At 46.5% G+C, this 24,183-nt stretch overlaps 3 protein-coding genes across 6 annotated transcripts in view; 1 reads left to right on the top strand and 2 right to left on the bottom strand.

Moving 5' to 3' along the window:
• Window positions 1-14,850, bottom strand: part of ZCWPW1 (zinc finger CW-type and PWWP domain containing 1) — a 30,192-nt gene extending 15,342 nt beyond the window's left edge. The window contains exons 1-8 of the mRNA XM_036826294.1: window positions 14,791-14,850; window positions 12,285-12,391; window positions 8,436-8,495; window positions 7,368-7,621; window positions 6,803-6,881; window positions 5,597-5,687; window positions 5,143-5,300; window positions 4,810-4,932 (exon numbers count right to left, since the gene is read on the bottom strand). Coding sequence (XP_036682189.1) covers window positions 4,810-4,932; window positions 5,143-5,300; window positions 5,597-5,687; window positions 6,803-6,881; window positions 7,368-7,621; window positions 8,436-8,463 — 733 coding nt within the window. The 5' untranslated portion in view covers window positions 8,464-8,495; window positions 12,285-12,391; window positions 14,791-14,850. The remainder of the gene's footprint in view (window positions 1-4,809; window positions 4,933-5,142; window positions 5,301-5,596; window positions 5,688-6,802; window positions 6,882-7,367; window positions 7,622-8,435; window positions 8,496-12,284; window positions 12,392-14,790) is intronic.
• A 1,117-nt stretch (window positions 14,851-15,967) lies between these two features.
• MEPCE (methylphosphate capping enzyme) lies at window positions 15,968-20,925 on the top strand. 4 transcript variants are annotated; one of them, XM_036827127.1, is made up of 5 exons: window positions 16,108-17,592; window positions 17,677-18,444; window positions 19,683-19,901; window positions 20,079-20,205; window positions 20,478-20,925. In XM_036827127.1, the coding sequence occupies exons 1-5, from the start codon at window positions 16,759-16,761 to the stop codon at window positions 20,552-20,554; spliced, it is 2,025 nt and encodes a 674-aa protein (XP_036683022.1). In that variant the 5' UTR covers window positions 16,108-16,758; the 3' UTR covers window positions 20,555-20,925. The 4 variants fall into 4 exon arrangements, with proteins under 4 accessions (XP_036683020.1, XP_036683022.1, XP_036683021.1 ...); XM_036827126.1 differs by having other exon boundaries at window positions 17,674-18,444; XM_036827125.1 differs by having other exon boundaries at window positions 15,968-18,444; window positions 20,322-20,925.
• A 484-nt stretch (window positions 20,926-21,409) lies between these two features.
• Window positions 21,410-22,844, bottom strand: PPP1R35 (protein phosphatase 1 regulatory subunit 35). Its single transcript, XM_036824140.1, has 4 exons — window positions 22,316-22,844; window positions 21,983-22,235; window positions 21,766-21,902; window positions 21,410-21,660 (listed from the first exon to the last, which is right to left on the bottom strand). Exons 1-4 carry the CDS (start codon window positions 22,829-22,831, stop codon window positions 21,487-21,489), a joined length of 1,080 nt encoding a protein of 359 aa, XP_036680035.1. The 5' UTR covers window positions 22,832-22,844; the 3' UTR covers window positions 21,410-21,486.
• Window positions 22,845-24,183: the final 1,339 nt, after the last annotated feature.

Raw genomic sequence — 24,183 nt, 5'->3', positions numbered from 1 at the left:
CTTACTCCCCATTGACACTTGCAGACCATTACTATCCTCCCTCCTATAAAACCCTTCCTCACTCGAGGTCTATGCCATGGGACTACACTGCCCTCTCATCACCCTTGTCACGATGCTGGCATCTGGTTCAGTCTTCTCCTCTCTACCTCCTGCCCTCGTAGATGACCACCACAGTCACAGGGGTAACTCACAGGGCACCCCATATGTTCTCCTCCCTGCCACCTCGGTAACCCCCTCACCTCAGGAACCCACTCCCACCCTGCATGCCGCACCCAGTCATCTGCAGGGACCGCGCACTCCCCTGAACCACTTATCTAAACCCCTGTCTGATAAAAAATGCCCCATCCTTCCACCTTACTTGCTCCAAGACCCCTGTGGCAACTTTCACTTTATCTAGATCTCCAATCCACTGGCCCCTACCTTTCTCTCAATCTAGTAGCAATTAAGATTAATTGTTTTTCTTCACTCTGTACTTACGCAGGTTTAATTTCCTTAGATTCTCTTGCAGACATCAACAACTCCCTTTCCCTCTGTCCTTCCTCCCACCCAGCTAGCAAACACAATTCTGAATGAACCCACTCTACTTTTTCTGTGCCTATACTCATTTGACTGAGCATTGCTAGAGAAAAATCACTGACCAGCCACATAGGTATACTATATATTCACAGCTAACAATATCAACCAATACGTTTCTCTAGTAAGTTCACTCTCCCACTGTCAAATTTTACCTTGAATGCCGAAACATAAGGGATGCCCTCCATCCCACCAAAATCATCCCTCAGAAAAGCAGTTGGCTTACATTTGGGTCCCTTCACAATATCTCATATTATGGATCACCTTCTCAATTGCTTTATTTTGAAGAATAAAGTACTGGTTGAGAATGATATATTAGTCTGAAAAGATAGTTTCCAATGATAGTTTTGGATGTTTACAGAGGTGACCTGGGAAGACTAGAAAAAAAGAGTGGGGGAAAGGGCCAGGGACCATAAAAGTGAACAGAGATCAATCAAATAAATGGTGGTTGTAAAAATAATGACTATTCATGAGGAAATGAGTGCGGGAAAATCATCCTAATGCTATAAAACTAGATATTTATGGTTTAGGATGAACTTTCCAATGACAGTTTTTAAAGACATAGAGTTCCTTAAAGTTGCCTTTCAAGCAACTTACAAAGAAGAGAAGAGGTGTTTGAAAACTGTGTTTGAGGCTCATGATGTGGCTCTGTGATAATGAAGGCTGATGTCATAGACACAGGTCAAGAGCACTTCAGTTGACCGCTCATTCTTGAAACACTAGCTTTCTTGGGTTCCGTGATCCCTCATTCTCCCGTTTCCCCATCCCATCTTTCTGGTAACTCCCTCCTCAGTCTCCTTTACTGAGTTCTCCTCGCTCTCTGTCCAATCTCTAAATCTCTGAGTTGGAGTTCCAAAGCCTAATCATGGGTCTTCACTCCCCATGCTGCACTTTCTCCTGAGGCCGGCTCATCCACTCCCTCAGCTTTGAAATCCATTTTCACACCTGACAACACACAGATATACGCTAACAGCCTCTGTTCTGAGCTCCCGGTTCCTATAGCCATCTTGCTCTTTGATATCTCTATCTGGATGTCTCACAACGATCTCAAACCTAATGGGCCCAAACCCAAATGCTTGATCTTATCCTACAGAACTGTTTTGTCCCACCTCCTTTCACATAACTGCTCAAGCCAGAAGCCAATCATCTTTGACAAACCCTCTCCTCTCTCTCACCTCCCAATATCCAGCTCATTACCAAGTTCGGAGAATTTTACCTCTAAAACATATCTTAAAACCATTCACTTCTTGTCTCCTTCATCATCCTAATCCAAGCCACCAAAACATCTAATCCTAGCACTAACTTCCTAGCTGGTCTACTCTTGTCTCCCCATACTCCATTCTCCAATTAATCACCAAAGGGATCCTTTTAAAACATCAATTTGATGATGTCACTTCCCTGGTTAAAACCCACCAGGGACTTCCCACTAAACTTAAGATAAAATTCTCACTTTGTAACATGGTCTTTGATCTAGCCACTGCCTACCTCCTTACATTTATCCAGAGCCACTTTCCAGCCTTGTTTCCCTTGCTCTCTGAATCCCAATTATACCAGCTTTCTTTCAGTACGTGGAGTACGACAATCTTCACCTTACCTAAAACTTTCTCCTATGCTTCACTTGGCTAACTTCTAGTCTTGTTCCAGGTTTCAGCTTAAATGTTATTTCCTTATAAATGCTTTCTCTAGCTGACCCAATCTTAATTAGGTCTCCACCATTTCCTCTCGTGACATTCTTTTCCTACCCTTCACAGAACTTAATGCAAATTTACTGGATACTCCCTTTCTACTTCCTGCTCCAGGAGCACCCACCTCTCCTTGGCAACTGTGAAAAACAGGAAGAGTGGATCATTAATAGGAAGAGGCTTACACAGTCACTACAACCACAATTCAACTCACGAGCACTGCCAAAGGAGTGAACTTCCATCTCCCAGGCTAAAATCTATCCCTCGCCTTAATACTGAGAGTTACAGGAGAGGGAACACTACTACCCAGACCAGCCGACTGCCCACATTAGACTTATACCTCCAGCTCTTTATACTGATTGCCATGTCATTACAACACGAGGAGTGGTTTACTGCCCTAGACTACCTTGTTTCGTACCTGCATAGTCTTCCTAGAGTTTTCTTTCAAGTATGTACAAACCATATTATTCTTCTATAATCCAAATTATATATATACGCATGCTTATTAGACACCAGCTGACTGTTTAGTCCACTGTTCCTTAATCTTCGGGTTCTGGGTTTTGGTTTTTTTTCTTTTTTGGTGCAAGCCTGTTTTCCCCCAGATTAAGTCTACTTATTTTCAAAATTTTAAACATACTAATATATTGCATGATCTATTTTATTTATCATACTAAAATTTCCCAATATTACCAAGGTTATTTCACACAATGTATTTGTTTGTTATCTATCTAGCACACTAAAACTGTAAATTCTATGACAGCAAGGATTATCTATTTTGTTCACTAATGTATTTCTAGTACCCAGCACAATGCCTGGCATATAATATAAGGCATTAAAAACTATTGTTAAAAGAATAAATAAATCTATATGCATCCTTATTTCCCTCCATCCAATCTGAAAGGCTGTGTCCTTTCTGACTCAAAATAAACCCTCTGGTTCTCTTCTCATTCTCTTCTTTAATCTCTCCCTCTCTATAAACAATTTTCCCTCAGCATATAAATATGCCGACAATAAAGAGGTCAAGTGTCTTTCTTTTAAAAGAAAGCTAAAAAAAAAGAAAGAAAAATCTTCCATCTACTTTATACCCACTCCCCTTTATTTACTATTTTTTCCCTCCTAGTTTTCACATCTAAACTAATTGAAAAAAGTATCTATTCTTCAACCAACAATAACCTGCCATTCACCCTCACCAACCCCTATGGTTGCTCTAATCAACCCTAATGATTTCCTAATTGTGATATCTGTTGATTTTCAAATCTTTATGCTTTTTGTTATCTCTGTAGTAGCATTTAACATGGCTAAACACTCCCTCTTTCTTGACATTCTCTCCTCCCCTGGAATCTGTGATACCACACTCTCCTAGTTTTCCTCCTACCTTTCTGAGCTTTCTCTTAGTTCTTAGCTTTCTCCCTGGGTAGCTCTTCCTCTGCTCAACCCTAAACATTATGTTCCCCCAGTGTTTTTATCCAATGTTCCCTTTTCACTCTACACCCTCTTCTTGGAAAATTTCATCTATTCCTATTGATGCAGATGACTCCCGAATCTGTATCTCCGAGAGCCCAGACCCCTTTCTTGAGCTCTAAAGCTCATCACAGACCCCCTAACTCATGCAAAGCTCAATCCATCATCTTCAACTTGCTCTTTCTTCTATATTTTCCACTTCAGATCATGATTCTTCATCCACTCAGTCACTCATGCCGGAAAACAGGACCATCCTAGAGGCCTCACTCTTCCTCAGCTCTCATATCCAGCAGCAATCATATCATATTGATCTTGCGTCCTAAAGATCTCAATTTTGTCTCTTCCTCTTCACTGCTATTGTCTGTCTTCCTTGCCTGGATAATTATTTCTATGGGTCTAGTTTTTCTCCTGCCAATCCATCTTCCATGCTAGTGCCAGAGCAAGCTTTCTAAAATGCAAATCTTATCAAGTTTTGCCTACTTAATGTCAATGGTTCCTCTTTACTTTTAAAATAAAATCCAACTTCCTTAGCCTGACTTGTAAGGTCCTTTAACATCTGGTGCTTACTTGCCTCTAGCCTTATCTCCCCCATCCCTACAACCTCCTACCCCCCAAAATACCCAAAAGCTACAAACATTAGCCCTCCTCCATTACTCTGCCAATAATTATCACTCTGACCCCGATCCCCACCTTAGTTCGTCTGACTAAATTATACTTCAAGATCTGGCTCAAATGATATCTTTTTCTTGGAAACTCTTCCAGGACTACTCCCAATTTGTAGCTTTCTTGTTGGCCTTCCTCACAAGCTTCGCTCTCGCGCGACAGGCTTATATTTGTTTCCTCTGCATTTACTCAGTATCTCCTAAAATGCCTAGAATATAGCAAGCACCAAACACCTGTGGATTATATGACTGAATAATTGAATGAATGAAATAGTTCTCTCTCTTCCTCAGCACCATATCCTCTAACAAGCAGCTGTAAGGGATAAATTATAGTCTTTGCATAATTTCCTCTAACATCCTAACCCTTACCTCTGTCCTCCACCTCCAATTTTCAAGCCCAAGTAGGTTTTTCAAACCATGGCTGAACTCACCAAAACCACTTCCCTCTCCTTTTTGTTGGTCCCTGATCTGAGAATGATCCTGAACTGTTTTCTTCAGTTGGTCTTTCTGTTTGTGCTCATGTCCACTTTGGGCTTTCTCCATTTTCTCATCTTCTGGGAAGATAAAAGAAAACATTGTAGGGTAGGGAGATGAAGAAGAGAATCTTTGTAGATAGTAAAGGCCAGTTAAAGAAGGAAGAAGAATCATAGCTCAACAGTTTCAAGTCTTGGGCTGAAAATTCTCAGTATGCCCACTGTCCAATTCCCTAATTTCATGGAGTAAGTACTTGAGCCAGGTGTCAAAGTGTATCTGACTATACTTACGAGCGGCCTTCTTTCTTTTGCTTAAGGAGAGTTTATTGAATTTCTTCTCAGAGGGTGCAGGATCTGGCTGGCCTGGCTTAGATGTCTTTATCTCAGGGATTACTCCACCTTCCTGAGAGGCTGAAATCTCTAGAATATGCGGTACCACTACCCTCTCTCTGCAAATAAGATTTTTAATTAAAAGGTATAAAGGGGCAATTTGTAGTACCCCTCTTTTGAAAAAACCCAAGGATAAAAGTTAGGAGGACAGAAGAATTGTAAGCTCTCTATGGCCTCCTGAGGTCATTTTATCCATCTACTGGCCTATTTTTCCCAACTCAACTCAAGTGTCTTTCCTGAGATGAGAGAAATCTATAGAGATATGAAAAATGACTAGATAGATAGATAGATGGATAACCATTTATCAATATTAAGTCTACCCTGTGATCAACTCGCCTCACTGGGATAAACTTACCCATCAGCATTATTATTATCAGTAGTAGAAGAAGCAATTCCTGGTTCCTTGTCTAACTGGGTACATCTTGTAGGCTGGGCACAGGAAGTCTCTGCAAAATCAAGGCTAGATTCCATCCCTCCCAAAACAAAATACTATAAGCAGAGAAGCAATTAAAGAAAACAACTACTCCATTATTTCCAACTGTAAACTTTCATTAAAATATCTCCCGTCAGTTGCCTGGAAGAGCTTACCTTTGGACTTTTGCCACACCATAGAACTTTCAAGTCTGTTTTTTTTTTTTTAATATTTATTTATTTATTTATTTGGTTGTGCCAGGTCTCAGTTGCGGCAGGCGGGGTCCTCAGCTGTGGTTCACAGTCTACTTAGTTGCAGCTCACCGGCTCCTTAGTTGTGGCATGAGAACTCTTAGTTGCGGCATGCATGTGGGATCTAGTTCCCCAACCAGGGATCGAACCCGGGCCCCCTGCATTGGGAGCGTGGAGTCTCAACCACTGTGCTACCAGGGAAGTTCCAACTTTCAAGTTTTTTAATTCTCAGGAAAAACTACAAATCTATATCCTTCTGCAAGCCTTTCCAGATTGATGTGCCTATTCTAGGATAGCCAGGTAATATTAATTTTATTTTGTGTACATAACAGAAATTTTATGTACCATGTTTTATATCATTTGTTCCTCAAACTTTCTCTAGGAATGGAAGTATACCTAAGAATAGCTGAAAATGTCAAACCACTGTCCTTAGCCTCATGACCTTATGGAGAAGGCCTCACGACCTATGCTATAGAGTTCCTTATTCTAAAATCAAATTCCTGAGCATATGTTAAAGCAGTATTAGAAACAGAAATATACAAGGGTAAATGGAGACTAAGTTCTTCAAATCTGGGAAAAATAATTTATCTTTTCTATGAAGATTGTAAACATATAGAAATAAATTTAAATTACATTTAAAAAATCTAGATGAGACTATTTTTATATTCTGAAGTCAATGTAATCTACTTTTCTAAAAGTCTGTACCCTCTGTCTAAGGTGGTTTAGCTATAGTCCTGTTGATAGAAGATGAAGTATTTAAAAATATTTCAAAGTCTCATCTAATATTTCCTTACTTAGAAAGATGGAAGGAAGGAGAGAAGCTATCGACTTACTCTACCCCTCAGATAACAATTTCTTTGCCAAACTGAAACTCTTTTTCTCTCACTAAAAGCCATACCCAAGCACTCCTGGAGGGACTTCTGTAGCACAATCTGGACAATCTCCTCAAATTCTGCATTGGTAAGAGTTGATTTTCCCTGCAGAGAGAAGGGTAGGGGAGAAAAACTGCTCATCTTTCCCCAGTCCTCCTCTGTGACTAGTCAAGGAAGCCTCCTTTAGATGAGGCAGTAAGTTCACAAGACTGAGAGCATAAAGTCAACCTAAGGATTCCATAAATTCTATCCCAGATCTCCTGGGAGTAAAGGAGTCAAAGAAAAGGAAAAAGTTTATAAAATTTCTGTCTACTTCTACTCTCACCTCCATCCCACCTCAGCCCCTCCCTGCCCAGTATGCCCTGCTAAACGCTTTCATCAAAACACTTTTTACCTCTTAGAGAAGAAAATAGAAGCCCCAAAAAGAAATAAAAAACTGAAACTACAGGATGAATTTTCCCTGTGGGATTTACCACATTCAAATTTATGTTATAAATATTTAAATGTCTTTTGAAATGAAAAGATCCTGTTTGCCCAGGCTGGGTGACTAGGAGAAACTGTCCCACTAGAGCCCATCATTGTGATTTTTACCTTTTCCTTCTTCTCTGCTTTCTTGTTGTCTTGAGCCCTTCCTTTTATCTCCTGGCCACTGCCTGTACCATTCTCTTTGGTTGTTTTCTCCTTCTTCTTCTCTAACCTGGCCTTTAGCAGGCTTGGCCTGGTCTCTGCCTCTGGGGAACTGATCCCCAGGATCTCCTCCTTCGATGAGTTAAGGTTACAGGGCATCAGGCTATGCAGTTTTTGTGCAGGTGGGGCAAAGGTTTTCTTTGGTCCCTTCCCGCATTCTGAAAGAAATGTGATCATCAAATGGAATTTATGAAATATAGAATCTAACACAGAAATTGCCAAACACTGCCACTGATTGACCATATCAGAATGATCTGGATATGAAATATTGATTATAATATTATAATATTATATTATGAAATATTATGATATGAAAAAATAATAATTATTTAACAAATTCAGATTCCTAGGCCTTCCTTCCCCAACCCTCCCAGCCCCCGACCCTCTCATCCCTGCCCTAAGATTCTGATGAAGTAGTTTGAAGTGAGGCCCAAGAATCTGTAATTTTACAAGGCTATCTAGATGATTCTGATGCACTACCAGGTTTAAGAACCACTGAGTAAGTCAAAGGTGATAAATATAAGTATGCAGGAAACTGAATTATTCAAATGTGAAAATTTTTTTTAATTTGCTTGTTTTAACTTTGCACAAAATTTTAGGGGAAATTAGAGAAATTTTTAAAAACCTAGTCAAAATCTACAAACGATGCAATGAAAATTGTACTGCTCCTCCCAGGTATAAGTAATGTATCTTTCTTCTGAGCTTCCCTAATACTTTGTACCTGTCCTGTGGCATTTACCACATTTAAATTCATGTTTTAAATATCTAAATGTCTCTTCTTTCCCTACGAGTTCATACATTTCTTGAATAAGACTGTTTCTAAGTCAAATATATTTCACTCAAAGTGTCTAGAAAAGTAGTAACTTTAACAAAGTGGACATGAAATACATGTGAATTGAACCTCCCTTTGGAGGTAAAGGTGTCCAGATGACCAAGGGCTGCGAAAGAAGAGGAAAGTGACTCTTGACTCACCGTCTTTACTCTGCAAGGTTGTCATCATTCAGCTCAGAAGCTACACTTTTCTTTATGCCTCTGTTAGAAAAAAGAAATGAACTGCTATGACTCTGAACATGATTTTTTAAATTTTATTGAAGCCTAGCTGATTTACAATGTTCTGTTAATTTCTGCTGCACAGCAAAGTGAGTCAGTTAAACTTATATATATTCTTTTTCATATTCTTCACCATTATGGTTTATCACAGGATACTGAATATAGTTCCCTGTGCTATACAGTGCTGATCGAACATGATTTTAAACTTGCTCCTCTCTCTGTCTTCCTGGGTTCAGGGTCTCTTTGCCTGGGACACTTGAACTACATTTTCTGCCTTCTTGACTACAATTCTACTCCTCAGCAGTGCCAGTTACATGCTGGAGGATAATAAGAGTTGCTGTTTTAAAGATCAGCAACAATCCTTAGTGTTTTAAGTTTCTAGAACCATGTGCAACATGAGGTAGGCACTTGTAAGTAGGTAGAAATGATAGTGGTAGTGATTTGTTAAAAAACAAAATTCAGGGGCTTCCCTGGTGGCACAGTGGTTAAGAACCCGCCTGCTAATGCAGGGGACACGGGTTCGAGCCCTGGTCCGGGAAGATCCCACATGCCGCAGAGCAACTAAGCCCATGCACCACAACTACTGAGCCTGTGCTCTAGAGCCTGCGTGCCACAACTACTGAGCCCACGTGCCTAGAGCCCGTGCTCGGCAATAAGAGAAGCCACCGCAGTGAGAAGCCCGCGCACCGCAACGAACAGTAGCCCTCGCTCACCGCAACTAGAGAAAGCCCGCGCGCAGCAACGAAGACCCAATGCAACCAAAAAAAAAAAATTAAAAAAAAAATTCAACTGAGTAAATTTTGAGGATCTTATTGGCTTTATTCAACAATTCACGAATTGGGCAGCATCCAATCTACCAGATAGACAGGAGCTCCAAGGAGCTATACAAAATTAAAGACTTTTACAGGCAGAAGGGAGCAGGAACAAGGAAGTAATACTAGGCAAAAAAAAAAAAGCAGGTTGGTCATACAAGGTTATTTTCCTTTAAGGGACTACTGGAGTCTATCAGGCAGATTACCCAACTAGTGCTGATCAGGCAATTCCTGATTGACTGGTTTAAGATTCCATTTCTGGGAGACCTAACATTGTAATTAAGTTGTCTTGGTTTAGTGACTTGGAGCTTAGCATAAGCAACCCCATTTGGTGCCTCTTATTAAAACAAGACACGTTTTTAACAGCCAGAAATATAAATAGTAGTAGAGTAGTGGTAGTAGGGTGTGGACAGTCCTGGGAGTTAAACAGTGAGTTTTCTTCAGAGGGATAACCTCATTTCACAAGGTTCTCCTAAATACTTAGAAAAAAAAAAACCTATAAATTCTCCTACCTAATTCAGACATCCCTATGCATAGAGAACCCCCTTTATTAACATCACTATAATGTATATCTTCCCTTTACCTAGATCTTCTAGTCTAATAAATTTCCGAATGTGCTGGATTCTCGCAATTTCTATTCATGGCTCAGAAATATTTAGTAATCAGCAGAGGTCCCCAGAGAAGCTAGTAATAAGAATCTAGCATATTCACTCTATATCCATAGTTTATCTGTAGCTATCTACTCACAGATGTTCTATACAATATCAGCATGCTTCATTATTTCTACCAAAATTGTGACTAATAATAATGAATAACACTTATTGAGAACTCACTATAAACTTTGGATATGTCATCTCATTTAATTCTCCCAATACATCTATGAGATTGATACCATTTTACAATTGGGGAAATTGACGCTTAGAGGGATTTAGAGACATTAAGTAATCGATAAAGTGGTAAAAATCAGGATTAGAATCTGTCTGATTTATAAGTTTGTGTTATGAACTGTGCTACTCTACATCCCAATCGTCTAGTTCAGTAGTTCAGTGCTTCACAATAATTTTAATATCACAGCACACATGTAAAGCACACATTAAAAGTACACATTGGGGCTTCCCTCGTGGCGCAGTGGTTGAGAATCCGCCTGCCAATGCAGGGGACACGGGTTCGAGCCCTGGTCTGGGAGGATCCCACGTGCCGCGGAGCAGCTGGGCCCGTGAGCCACAACTACTGAGCCTGCGCGTCTGGAGCCTGTGCTCCGCAACAAGAGAGGCCGCGATAGTGAGAGGCCCGCGCACCGCGATGAAGAATGGCCCCCACTTGCCGCAACTGGAGAAAGCCCTCGCACAGAAACGAAGACCCAACACAGCCATAAATAAATAAATAAATAAATAAATAAATAAATAAATAAATAAAGTACACATTGAAACACACAGAAAATATTTCTAGGTACTCTAGGGTAAAAGGACCAGGCTGCCCACATCCATATAAAACTGAGGGATGGGAGTGGGGGGCCTCCAGCCACACTAAAGGCTGAAGAGGTTAACATCTCTACACAGCTATAAGTCATTTGTGACCCAGCACAGTGCCAAGACTCATCTTGTGATGTTCCAAGAACTTGTACATTTTTCCAGTTTTCACTTTCCACCATTAATATTATTTCTACCCAGCTGTGGTTTGCCCAAAACCTCAGTGTTAATACATGGTAGAGTCAAGATGAACCCAGGTTTTGGCTTCTAAATTCTAATAACATGTCTGTTCTTCTCAGTGATCTTATTTCTGGCTGTTGGTTTTGAGTGCTTTGAAGGCCCTGGACCTGAAACTCAATCTTCCAACTCTGCCATCTGCCACTATAAAGAGATCCAAAAGCAGCATAAAATGGATCTTTGGGTTCATACAGTCTTCCCTCTAAAGGGGCTGAAAATTTTACGACCCTCAAATGGCCAAGCTAAACACTCAGTTGTTCAGGGTGTAGAATTCCTCCCTCCAGATCCCAAGATGAATTCAAAAGGTACTGGAGACTTCACTTAGTGTGGCCACAGCATGGCTGAATATAAAGTATTTTTAATTTTTTTTTTGGTATTTTTCTGTTCCTTTTCTTCATTCCATAAATGTGAATAATTGATATGCGCTATTCTGCAGTAACTACTTTTCCTATATATTAAGAAGCACATTTTATCATTGTTTCCATCTTAACTTTTCACCACCAACTCCCAAACTTATTTGACACTGGAAAAAAAGCAAGTGGGACATTGGGGGAGAATCACTGCAGCAAACTGGTCCCTTCTTTATGATAATCCTAAACAGAAGCCAGAAACTGGATAAAATTAGGCTGCAAAAGGAATAATAATAATAAATGACAAACATATCTTCTCCCAGACTCTAGAATTCCAAAAATGATCCTGAGAAGTCCCTATGAAGACAATCAGAATTATAAAACTATACTAAATGAGAAAAACAAAGTGAAAATTAGTGTACCTGAGATGACAAAATTTGATTTTTTTAAATGTTCATCTATACAAGATGCTTGTGTATCCATAAACTATCTCTGGAAGAATACACAAGAAACTGACAAAAGTGTCTCAGCAGAGTGGAAACGGGTGGCTGGGGGTGGAAACGAGCTCTCTACTGTACCCTCTTGTGTAACTCTAGCATTTTATACATATACCACCATTTCAAAGTGATTTTTTTAAACCCTATTTTTAAAATAAAAAGAGTATTTTAATCAACCTAAAACGGCAAAATTTTTCCAATATTTAGGTTCAAATCATTATCTAAACCTATACTGACCTCTCTAGGCAAAAGTGTGTTACTGGAGCCCCAACCAACTAGATAAAATTGTGGATCACTGTTGAGTTAATAAGATGTAGTAAATATACAAGCAGCAATGAATACTGGTTTTCCTTAACCTACAGTGAGGGTGTGATGAAGAACAGTACTTTTAAATAAAATCTCTAACCTGATCAATAGAGAAGGGAAAGTCTGGAAGTCACTGTCTGACAAGCCAAGTCTCTGCTCCTCTGTTTCAGGTGAAGTATTTTCTTCCACAATAACGAATGTTGAAATCTACTTCAGAGAGAGAAAAACAATTTTAAGGAAGTTAATAAATACACAAAATACCACCAACTTTCACCTGGCCAGCTACGAAATGACTGGGGGCTCTAGACCCAGGAATAGGGGCTCTAGACCCAGGAATAACATTTGAGGTTTTAATTTCTCTTTTCTGACCTTAGATGAAAAAAAGAGAGACAAAAAAATCCAATAAAGCTTTAAGTGTGAAAGTAACGGAAAGTTCCATAACCAGATCCTAACTACTGAACTGACATAAGAAAGAAGGGTGAATAAGGAGGGGAAAATAACTTAGAAATAATAAAGAGAACCAAGAGAAGGTGAATGAGCTGTTCCAAAAAATAGTTTTCTTTCATTTAGAACACTAAAAATCATGACACTGATTATAGAATGAAATCACCTAGCTCAGCAGATCTCAAAGTGTGATCCAAAGACCCCTGAGGGCCCCCTCCCTTTTTCAACTACTTATCTGTGTTAGGCTGGGTTTTCTCATACTTTTCAACCAAAACAAGATATCGTAACAGATTGAATTCAGAAACAGATGAAAATCCAGCTGTTTTCTATTAAGCCAGACATGAAAGAGATTTGCAGAAATGTAAAACACCATTCTTCATACTAAATTTTCTTTCATTTAGGAAAATACATTTTTCATTAAAATATTATCTATGTTAACATTATGTAATGGGTTTATTATCATTATTTTAAAATTAATAAATAAATGTTTAACTTTTTTCTCAGTTTAATTTCTAATATACTAGTATCAATAGATCCATAAATAGATATAAACCAATCTTTGGAATCCTTCATAATTCTTAAGAGTATAAAAGGATTCTGAGACCAAAATGTTTGAGAATTGATCTAGCTAAATAAATTCAGTCTTGTCAATATTTTTCAAAAAGCATTAATCCTCCTCCCCCTTCCCCCCATTTAGAATATGTTCACAAATTTCTCCCCTCTTAAGTATCCAATTATTCCCTCTTTATATTGTCCCTGGAATCCTCGGTCTAAAAGAAAAGAAACCCTTTAGAATTATCCTCTAACACAGACTCCGTGAGCCTCAAAAAACTGTATTTAAAGACTATATTTTGAAAAAAAAAACAAGAAGACTATATTTTGAGCAGAGAACAAGAAAGATCGAGTTTCTGTTCTCACTGAGCTGACATTCTAGTGGGAGTAGTTAGACACAAACAAAAATAAGTAAATATATATTGTAAAATAAATAAATAAAGACTATATTTTGGGAGCAGTTTTCTCAGGGTTACTTGAGATGCTGCCTCCCAGGCTTGAAGTCCTCAGTATGGCCACCAGATAAAACATAACTCTTAAATAAATAAGGACTATATTTTAAATATCCTTTAAGCTGGAGTTTGATTTCTTTTTGTCTTAATGTCTAACGGCATGTAGATCCCTGCTCATTATCATTCCTCCGTCAGTAAGAGGTTTTTTTCTCTTTCTCTCTTCCTTCCTTCCTGTCTCCTTTCTTTCTTCCTTCTTTCTCTCATGTGCACTCAGCAAGCATGATTTAAAACTTTTAACAAGACAGAAGGAAAAAATGATCCCCGCTACGCTTACTGCCCATAGCAGACTACCTAACAAGACATTTCCTGTCATAACTAACTGAACTAAACCTTTTACATAATCTTATAAATAAATTAATGGTGACTAAAGCTTCTCGGTTCAGAGAGTGCAAGGAAGCACAGAGATACGGACACTTATCACCGAAACAGACTCTTTCTTTAGGACCCTGATCCTGGTTCAGACCCTTGCTATCTAACTCCCGAAAAGCTTCCATACTTGCCCCAAACTATTGCCGACCTCACACTAGCCTTTTGTGTTGTTTTCGCTTACAGGGGTCATGCCCATGGACTCCCAGACTCCGGCAGCATTTTGCCTCACAGAGCACCAAGGCGACGTCTGGAACAATAAAAGGCCTAATTCCACCTTATAAACCAGAGGGAAGAACTTTGACGGACCCACATTTTTCCCTCTCTCTTCCCTCACCAATTCTACCTTAAGCACAGCATTTAAAACCGGAGGTACCACAGAACCAAAACTCCTTGACTCCCCTCAAAGGGTAAAACAGTGGCTTTCTAGCCTCTCTTCCCCATCAACAACTCCCCCACCATGAGAGAATTTCCCCTCAGCTCCCGCTCCCCACCCACAACCCGCGGAGGCACCAGGATCCGCATTCTCGCTCAGGTCCGTCGTCGCCCGCCGTCGCCCGCCGTGATATTGAGTTAGTTTTGTTTGTTTGTTGGGAGTAAGTTTGCGGTTAGAGATTCTGAGGACAGGGGTTAAGAGTTGGACGGCACCCTGAAGAGAAAACTTTCAGGCGACAGGTGCCAGGATTGACCACGCCTAGCACCTTCAGCTGCAAGCGGAGAAGCACCAGCTACCTTCTGGAGAGATGAGAACCTAAGGGCGAGGAGCACAGTGGGCTAAGGCAGAGATTCTCCAAGCACCTCGAACCTCGAGCCACTTTTCCCGCCACCAGGGAAAGGCGCGAGGCCACGCACAAGCTCCACCTCCACCCCCACCGGCGGCGTGCTCGCAGGGCTAAGGCGCATGCGCAACTGGAATCGGCTTCTGCGTCTGCGCAGCTGAGTTATTTCCGCCATCTTCCAACAGAACGCCCTGTAAAACTACAAATCCCATAATCCTCGTTGGCCTCACTTTTTTTAGGTGGCAGCAATAGCGCCTGATCGTTCAAGATGCACATCTTCCTTTTACTAACTTTTCTCTGTGCCCCAGACTGCCTTTTCCTTCCTCTGGGAATCGTGCACTGATTCCCATTCTTCCTCTTACTCTCCTTCATGCCCTTATTTTGGCATTTTATTTTGAGACTCTCCTTAACCCCATTCTCGCCTCTTCCTCCCTCTTCTCAGCCACAGGACCCGCACCCCAAGCGCTGTTGGCAAGGAGAACGAGCCACCAAGCACCCTCTGGAAAGGCCGTCGAGTAGCTTCTTCCCCATTGACTGAGGCAGGGGGTCCCCAAAGCAGGCCAAAGCCTCTTCTCCGCCCACATTCGTTTTTATATAAGGCGGCGCGAAGCCGCAGCGTGTGCTCGGGAAGGCCTGCGTACGAGGGGGCGGTGGTGGTGGGTGTACTGCTATTGGTGGCTGTGGTGGGCGTCGGGGTCGCTCTCCGCGGGCTGGGGGGCTCGTGCGCAGACGTCGGGTGGTGGGCGGAGGCTTTGGTGTCCGGGAGGTGGGTGGGGAGGCGGAGAGGAGGGCGTAGTGTCCCCAGGTGATTGCGATTGGGGAAAGGCGGAGGAGCGAGAGAACTACTCGGCCATTTCGGGGGAAGAGGAAGTTGGACAACATTGCCTGTTTTAGTTATTTTTTTTTTCCAGTTCAGCAGAGAGTATTTTCCAGGGGGTGAGTTAAAATGACCTGTCGTATTATACTGAGAACAGTTCGTAGGAAGACGGGCAGTACGCTCCGCTCTTTCCCCTCCCCTACTTTTAGGTGCACCCCTCCGCTCCCTCGGAAGCCCTTCTAAATAGGTGGACACAGGGGGCAACCAGGTCATGAATAATTCATGAGGGCCGCCCCGTTCCTTAGCCACGCCCCTCCGAGTCGTGCTGACGCATGATGCGTGTACCAAACCTGAGGAAGCAACGTAACAGTCCCCGCCCCTAGCACGGAGGGCGGGGCGTCATCTCCAGCACGTGCTGCATCTACCCGCGCAAGCCCAAAAGGGTGTGCGCAGGCGCTGCCCACTAGGGGGAGGAAGGAGGCGGGGTAGGGAGGTTGCTGGTTTAGAGCCGGGCGGAGACCGCTGAGACTCATTCCTCAGGAGCAAGGGTCGGGTGTCAAGGAGACCTTTTCACACCAGCTCCCCGTCCCCCGCCTACGGTGGGTGGGATCGCGCGGCAGAGACAAAGGATATCAGTAGGGACGGACATAGCTGCGAAGGGAAGTAGGGTGTCAGTTTGGGGTGGTGGGCTTTTGTGGGGGCTGAGAGGGGCTATATTTAAACTCCCGGAGCCGTTAAGTTGGTTCGTACTCCGATGCGCGCGCAACCAGGGTGGTGGCGGAGTGCGCATGCGTGATTCCAGGGAGAGAGGAACGCGCCCCAGCAGTGCGCGCTCGCGGCGAAGCGGTAGTGGTAGTGGAGAAAGGGGTCGGCGCACGCGCGGTTGATTCCTCGAGTTCGGGTCTCGCGGGCATCTTGTTTTGGTCTCGCGGGCGAGAAGGGCGCGCTTCGGGGGAGGCGCTTGGGCGCGAGACTAGGGGAGAGAAGCAGAACTGCGCGCGCACTCGCGAAAGGGGGGGGGGGGAAGCGAGCGGGGTCTAGGAAGGGGGGTTAAGCCCCCGGTCCCCCCGGTTGCCCTCGACTGGGACGGAATAAGGGGAGGAAATGATCGAGATGGCGGCGGAGAAGGAGCCGTTTCTGGTGCCGGCCCCGCCGCCGCCGCTCAAAGATGAGTCGGGCGGAGGGGGCGGCCCCACTGTGCAATCGCACCGAGAGCCAGCCTCCGGGGAGCTCCGCGGCGGAACACAGCGTGGGCCGGGCCCGCGCGCACACTCGGCGGGATCCCCGGCTTCTGGGGCCGGCAAGGAGAGCCCCGGGGCTGCATCCACCCCTCGGGGCGGTCAGTCGCAGCAGCAACGAGGGGGCGGCCCCCAGGCGCAGTCGCACGGGGAGGCCCGCTTGTCGGATACCCCCGGGCGAGCCGCTCCCCCGGACGTGGGGGAGGAGCGACGGGGAGGGGGCGGAACAGAACTGGGCCCCCCTGCTCCTCCTCGACCCCGTAATGGCTATCAGCCCCACCGGCCCCCTGGGGGAGGTGGGGGCAAGAGGAGAAATAGCTGTAACGTAGGGGGAGGTGGTGGAGGCTTCAAACATCCGGCCTTCAAGAGGCGCAGGCGGGTCAATTCGGACTGTGACTCTGTCTTACCCTCCAACTTCCTCCTGGGGGGCAATATCTTTGATCCATTGAACCTGAATAGTCTCCTGGATGAGGAAGTGAGCCGCGCACTCAATGCGGAGACCCCAAAGTCATCCCCACTTCCGGCCAAGGGGCGAGATCCAGTGGAGATCCTCATCCCCAAAGATATTACAGACCCTCTCAGTCTCAATACTTGCACTGATGAGGGCCAAGTAGTCCTTGCTTCGCCACTCAAGACTGGTCGGAAGCGGCATAGACACCGGGGACAGCACCACCAGCAGCAGCAGCAGCAGCAGCAGCAGGCAGCTGGAGGGAATGATAGCCACTCCGTGCTGCCCACAGCCCCCCTCACTTCCTCACTCCATGGGGAGGGCACCCCGCAGCAGCAGCAGCAGCAGCATGGAGGCCAGAACCGGGACGCCCCCGAACCCTATGAACTCAACACAGCCATCAACTGCAGGGATGAGGTCGTGTCTCCCCTTCCATCTGCCCTACAGGGTCCCTCAGGCTCCCTTTCAGCCCCTCCAGCTGCCTCAGTTACCTCTGCACCCCCGTCTTCCTCCTCACGACATCGCAAACGTCGCAGGACTTCCAGCAAGTCAGAGGCAGGGGCTAGGGGTGGAGGCCAGGGTCCCAAGGAAAAGGGCCGAGGGAGTGGGGGAGGCCGCCACCACCTCCACCCACTACCTGCTGCGGGCTTCAAAAAGCAACAGTGCAAGTTCCAGTACGGGAATTTTTGCAAGTACTATGGGTACCGCAACCCTTCCTGTGAGGATGGGCGCCTTCGGGTGTTGAAGCCTGAGTGGTTTCGGGGTCGGGACGTCCTAGATCTGGGCTGCAATGTGGGCCATTTGACCCTGAGCATTGCCTGTAAGTGGGGCCCGTCCCGCATGGTGGGCCTGGATATTGATGCCCAGCTCATCCACTCGGCCCGCCAAAACATCCGACACTACCTGTCCGAAGAGCTGCGTCTGCCACCCCAGACTTCTGACGGGGCCCCAGGAGCAGAGAGTGAGGAAGGGACCACAACCGTCCGAAAGAGAAGCTACTTCCCAGCCTCACTGACAGCCAGCCGGGGTCCCATTGCTGCACCCCAAGTGCCCTTGGATGGAGCAGACACATCCGTCTTCCCCCACAATGTTGTCTTCGTCACGGTAAGAGGGTTCACAGGCTCTTGGGATAGGGGCCAGGAATAAAGATGAGATTAAATGGGAACATGGCAGGGAAAGGTTATGACCCAGAGGGTGTCTGTGCATGCACCCCTCCCTAGGAAAACCAAGTCCTCGAGAGAAGGGTCTGAATCTGCGATTGATTCCATAGGGTGTGTCTCCCCCCCTATAACTGGGTCGGGGGGATGGCGGGGGGTGGCTCTACTTGGAGTCCTTTCTCATGACTGCAAGCCCCAGAATTGGGGCAGACTCCTCTTGCCCTGCTCTTGGCCAGTACTGTAATCCAGACCTGTCGACCTTCCCCGTTAGAGGATGTGGTCCAGATGAAGACTTGTCCTCCAACCTACTGAAGGTGCATGAAGGGATGGGTTTCAGACATGGAATGTCTTGGGATGCGGGGGGCGGGGGAGAATTAGGGTAGTGGCTGACTAATTACAGTTTCTGTCCTTTGATAGGGACCTTGTTTGCATTAGATGCAGAGTTGATTGTCAGTGGCCAGGAACCTAAGCGGCTTGGCCTTAGGTCATCTCCATACTGACCCTAGATGGTGGGATGGGGAAGCGTCAGAAAGAGTACTGTGGGGAAGCAGGAGAGAGTACCATGTCTTCAGTGTCTGTCCCCTGACTGCAGGTGGATTCCCATAAAATGCTCCAGTTAGGCCAGCTACAGAAATAGTTGGCAGTGTGTTGGGTTACAACTTAGAAGAATGGACTTTGCAGAGGGTGGTAATGATCTTATCATCCAGAAAAGGTTTCCTGAGGGATGGGGTTCTTCCATTTCTCTGGGAGAAAAAGAATAGGCCTGAAACTTCGCCAGTCCCAACTACAGGGAAGGAACCCACAGGTCTCCCCTTTCAAACCTGGGTTGGGGCCCTTTGCATAACGTTGAATCTCAGCTTAATGACTGTGGGGTGGGAATAAGTAGGGGACAGGGTCTTGGGAGAACCCCACCATTCTTTCTCTGCAATTTGACCCCCGCCTTTGTGATCTCGTGGATAATTTGCTCAATTTAAAGTTACCCAAGCTCCCTTTTTATGTTTGATTGGCTTACCACCAATAGAAAGCAAGAAAATGAGACTCAAACAGGGCACCATTTGGGAGTTATTTTGAGGAATGTCAGAGCAGATTGTGGCCAAGGACTAAAGTGAGGCTGCAGAGTGGGTTGTGAGGGGGCAGTGGTTCTTTTATGCCTCTGTTGACCTCACCCCCAATTCTTGCCCTCAGGGTAACTACGTGCTGGATCGAGATGAGCTGGTGGAGGCCCAAAAACCCGAGTATGATGTGGTGCTCTGCCTCAGCCTCACCAAGTGGGTGCATCTCAACTGGGGAGACGAGGGGCTGAAGCGCATGTTTCGCCGAATCTACCGGCACCTACATCCTGGGGGCATCCTGGTCCTGGAGCCCCAGCCTTGGTCATCCTACGGCAGGAGGAAGACTCTCACGGTGAGTTGGGGTTTCTGTGGAAGTTGGGCCTCTCCTTCCTTTAGTTGAGGCAAGGAAGGCCTCAAAGAAGCAGAAAGAGGACTTTCTGAACAAGGTGAAAAGGCCCCCTGGGTGGGCATCAGCCTCCACCAGCAGAGAAGGCAACGAGCTAAAGTGATCCCTTGCCCTCCTCCCTAGGAAACAATCTACAAGAACTACTATCGAATTCAGCTGAAGCCAGAGCAGTTCAGTTCCTACCTGACATCCCCAGAGGTGGGCTTCTCCAGCTATGAGCTTGTGGCCACACCCCACAACACCTCCAGAGGTAAGGCTGGCTTATTTTGTTGGGGGAGGAAGGGAGGCCAGTCCTGGTGCAGGGTGCAGACCCTGTGGAGTCTTAAGGTCCTGCCAACCCCTCCTGATTGCACACTCTTCCCTCAGGCTTCCAGCGTCCTGTGTACCTGTTCCACAAGGCCCATTCCCCCAGCCACTAAGTGGCCCCCTGAACAGAAAGTGTGAAGCTGCCCGCTGCTCCAAAGGACCTGGGGGGGGAAAGGAAAGTATCCCAAGGTCTTTTCTTTCTGCCTCCAAAAATAGTTCCCTCTCCTGGATCTGCAGAGAAAGCTTTTCCTGTGTTGCTGCCCCAGCCTCTTCCCTCCACCTCTGGCACCTAAGCAGCAAGCCCAGCTGTGCTGGAGTCACCATCATCTTCCTCTCCCCTAGCCCACTGGGCTGGATGGCATGGACTGTTTGCTGCCCTCTGTTCTCCGAGGGCATGGGAGGTGGGGGGTATCAAGTTTTCTAGCCTCTTCCTCCTGTTCTCCCAAGGAGAGATTCCCATTTCTCCTCGGCCCTTGTCCCTAGCTGCGTTTCAGTGGACCACGGATAGATGGACTGAGGGTTAAGAGGGGGACGTTGCTGGGGAGGCATGCAGGTACTGTGAAAATCCTTCCCTCTGCTGTCCCTCACTGGGAGAGGGGGTTGGGTTTGGAATGTGAGAACAGCACAATAAACTTGATGTTTAGGGCAGTGGCCCACACACCTGTGTCTGGCACATTCTAGTTTGGGGGGGGACGGGGGAGGGGGGTGGTGGGGTGGGGAGGGTGCCTCCTGGTAGAACCTGTGCTTCCTCTCTGCCCAAACTATAGTCTTAAGGAAGAGGGCAGGTTTTTCAATGGTTGGGAAGGTTGCTGAATGCTAACGAAACCCACACACAAGTGTACAGAACCCTAGGCCAGGAAAAAGGGGTATGTGAACTTTGATGTGAAACTTGAAGAATCCATCTATCCTCCCCCAAAAACACACTGACAGAATTTTTTTACGTAAGCTTTTGGCACAAGGCTAACTTTGGAAGAGTTAACCGTGGAGTCGAAGTGGAACTAGGAAAAGGCACTTTTAGGACCAGACCACCTGCCTGCTCTACTTCTCATCACTACCAAGTTCCTTTAAAGGAGGGCCAAAACCTTGACTTTCTGGCAGCTTCCAACCTGAGGCTTGACCCCATCTCAAGGCTCCCAAGAAGAGTCCCATTTGTTAGCAAAACCACTTTATTCTCATAGTTTAAAAACAAAAAAATACGAACTAGCAATCCAGGGAGCCTCCAAGTCTACGCTTCCCATCGCCTCAGTGTCCGATGCATAAGGAAGGTATCCTCTGAAGGGCGGGGCCGGAGTTGAAGCCGGAGAGGGGGCAGACCTTCCAGGGTCAGGTGTGGAGATTCATAAAATAATGTTTCTGGATCACACAAAATGGTCATGTCTGGCCCTGGCCCAGGTGGCTCCTGTTGGAGCACAAAGCAAGGTTACCTTCGGGGCGGGGACAAAACCCCTGGCAGTTGGGGAGGAGGGGGGACGGAGTAGGGGAGACTCAAGCCCAGGTCCCTCACCTTTGGAGGCGGGGCTCGGGCCTGCGGCGGCAGGAGCGCCAGTTTCTCCCTCAGCGCGGCGTTCAGAACCTGTTCCTCGGGCACCTGCAGGCTCACCAGGTCTCGGAAGAGCCGCTTGGAGCGCGGCACGTTCAGCCCTGAGATCGCAGGAGGAGCGGAAGTGAGCGGCGCCTCGCACCCCCGCTCCCGCGCCCGGCCGGCCGCCTGCCCCCCTCACCCTCGGCCACGCTCTCTTCCAGGCTGCAGCGGGTCTGGAACGACTTTCTCAGCTGTTCTTCCACGGCCTTCGCGGCATCGAACTGGCCCCCGGCTGCGGCCCGCGCGGCCTGCAGCTCGAAGCTCAAGGCCAGGCTACTCTGCTGCGCGGGCGTCCCCAGGTCCTGCGGCGCCGCGGGCTTCTCGCTCGGTGCGGCGGCGGCCGGCGGCGGCTCGGACCGTACCGGGGAGGGCGGCGCCAGGCGGAAGCGGACCTGGAAGCAGAGAGCGGGGCGGTGAAGAGGTAGGCGCGGGGTCGTCGGCGGGCTGGCGGCCAGGCCTTCCCCCAGCTCACCTGTCGCCCCTTGCGGGCCCCGCCCCGCCGGTCCGCCCGCCCCTTCCGCCGTCCCGGGCTGCAGTTGGACCGCCCGCGCCCGGGGCTCTCGGACAGAGGGCTCAGGCTTAGGCTCAGGTCCAGGCCGGGCTCCGGCACTGGGGCTCCGGGCTCGGGAGCTCGGGGTTCTGGGAGTGGCCCTGGGTCAGCCACGGCCTCTCCCCCTTCCACCGACTCCAGCTCTGACTCCTCACAGCCCATCATCTTGGGGTGTCTGCAGGGGTGCGGGGTCGCTAGGGGCCAAGGGTCACGGGACACGGACTCGCCACCTCCTCTCCCCAGCCCCTCTAAGACCGGGCTACCGAAAACCGTTAGCGCCCGCCCCGCTCTATTGGTGCGCCTAAGCGTCACTTCCGTTGCCCCGGTCCCCGCCTCCCGGCAGGCTTCCGCCCACAAAGCCTCGCCCCGCCCCCAGGCCTGGGTTTTAGAGCTGAAGCCCTTGGAAGCTCTACGGGTCCTCATTAGGACCATTTTCATTTAGAAACTTGCGGTACGGCGTCGTTGCCCTATCCAATCGTCACCACCTGGCCTCCGCTGGAATCCGGAGTGTGTCAGTTCTCCCTATTAACGGTCCAGCGTCCCCATACTGGACCTCCCTACTCCGTGCCTCCACAGCATCTCCGGGTGTTCCGTCGCCTCCGAACTCGGACCGGAGCTCCCCAGTTTGAGTGAGGGCGTGGCTCGCTGACTCCAGCCTCGGGCTCCCTCCTAGGCGACCGTGGTTGCCTGGGCGACAGCAGCCTCATTCCGCCTTGCGGCCTTTTGTGCCTTTTTCCCCTTCGAAGATCCACTAAAATATTCATCTATATAAAAAATAAATATCTGCATATAACTACAGTTTTTAAAAAATGTTTAAAACTATATAGAACTTAATACATACACACACACACATACACACGAGTACAAAACTGGTAAATGTTAATGAGATTGGTGGATTATGTGAATGGCAACATCCTGGTTGTCACAGTATAGTATAGTTGTGCAAAATGTTACTGCTTTAGTCGGTTCATGCTGCTATTAACAGAATACCACAGACTGGGTGGCTATAAACAACAGAAATTGATTTCTCACAGTTCTGGAGGCTGGGAAGTCCAAGATCAAGGTCCTGGTAGATTCCATGTCTGGTGAGGAACCACTTCTCGGTTCATGGGTGGCTATCTTCTCATTGTGCCCTCACATGGTGAGAGGGGCAAGGGAGCTCTCTGGGGTCTCTTTTGTAAGGGCACTAATCACCTAATCACCTCCCAAAGACCCCACCTCCAAATACCAACACTTTGGGGATTAGGTTTCATTATAGGAACTTTCAGGGGACACAAATATTCAGTCTATAGCAGTTACCATGGGGGAAAACTGTGGAAAGTGTACGAGGGATGTTTCTGTATTATTTCTTACAACTGCATGTGAATCTACAGTGATCTCAATAAAAATTTTAATTAAAAGTAATGCTGGGGCTGGGAAGAAGGGCAGTGTATGAGGGTGGGTGTATAGAGGAAACAAGATCAGCCAAATGTGGGTGATTGTTGAAGCTGGGTGATGGGTACATGGGGGTTTATCATAATATTTTTCTTTACTTTTGTATATATTAGAACATTTCTATGATTAAAAAAAAACTTTGGGTTTTGGGGGTTTTTTTTTAAAGAAGGCTGAGATAGCTTTGGCACCCAGGAAGTGTTGGAGCTGAAACTTGAAACTGCACCCTATCCCCCAACCCTCAGGCCTGGGCTGTGATGATGGATATAAATGCCCTACAGGAACGCTAGCCATGAATTCAGTAAACTCAATTCCTCAGTCTTAAAATCTAGCCACTTCACCTCACATCAATCAGAATG

The sequence above is a fragment of the Balaenoptera musculus genome, chromosome 15 (genome assembly GCF_009873245.2).
Source record: "Balaenoptera musculus isolate JJ_BM4_2016_0621 chromosome 15, mBalMus1.pri.v3, whole genome shotgun sequence".
In the NCBI taxonomy this organism is placed as follows: Eukaryota; Metazoa; Chordata; class Mammalia; order Artiodactyla; family Balaenopteridae; genus Balaenoptera; species Balaenoptera musculus.
This window is presented reverse-complemented; position numbering and strand designations above follow the sequence as displayed.

What these genes read in the sequence shown, in the direction of transcription:
- MEPCE (XM_036827124.1), top strand. Translation starts at nt 16,759, where the DNA reads ATGATCGAGATGGCGGCGGAGAAGGAGCCGTTTCTGGTGCCGGCCCCG. An exon ending in ACAATGTTGTCTTCGTCACG is followed by an intron (nt 18,445 to 19,682) that starts GTAAGAGGGTTC and finishes TCTTGCCCTCAG; the next exon opens with GGTAACTACGTGCTGGATCG. An exon ending in GCAGGAGGAAGACTCTCACG is followed by an intron (nt 19,902 to 20,078) that starts GTGAGTTGGGGT and finishes CCTCCTCCCTAG; the next exon opens with GAAACAATCTACAAGAACTA.
- PPP1R35 (XM_036824140.1), bottom strand. Translation starts at nt 22,831, where the DNA reads ATGAAAATGGTCCTAATGAGGACCCGTAGAGCTTCCAAGGGCTTCAGC. An exon ending in GGAAGAGAGCGTGGCCGAGG is followed by an intron (nt 21,903 to 21,982) that starts GTGAGGGGGGCA and finishes CTGCGATCTCAG; the next exon opens with GGCTGAACGTGCCGCGCTCC. An exon ending in CCCGAGCCCCGCCTCCAAAG is followed by an intron (nt 21,661 to 21,765) that starts GTGAGGGACCTG and finishes GTGCTCCAACAG; the next exon opens with GAGCCACCTGGGCCAGGGCC.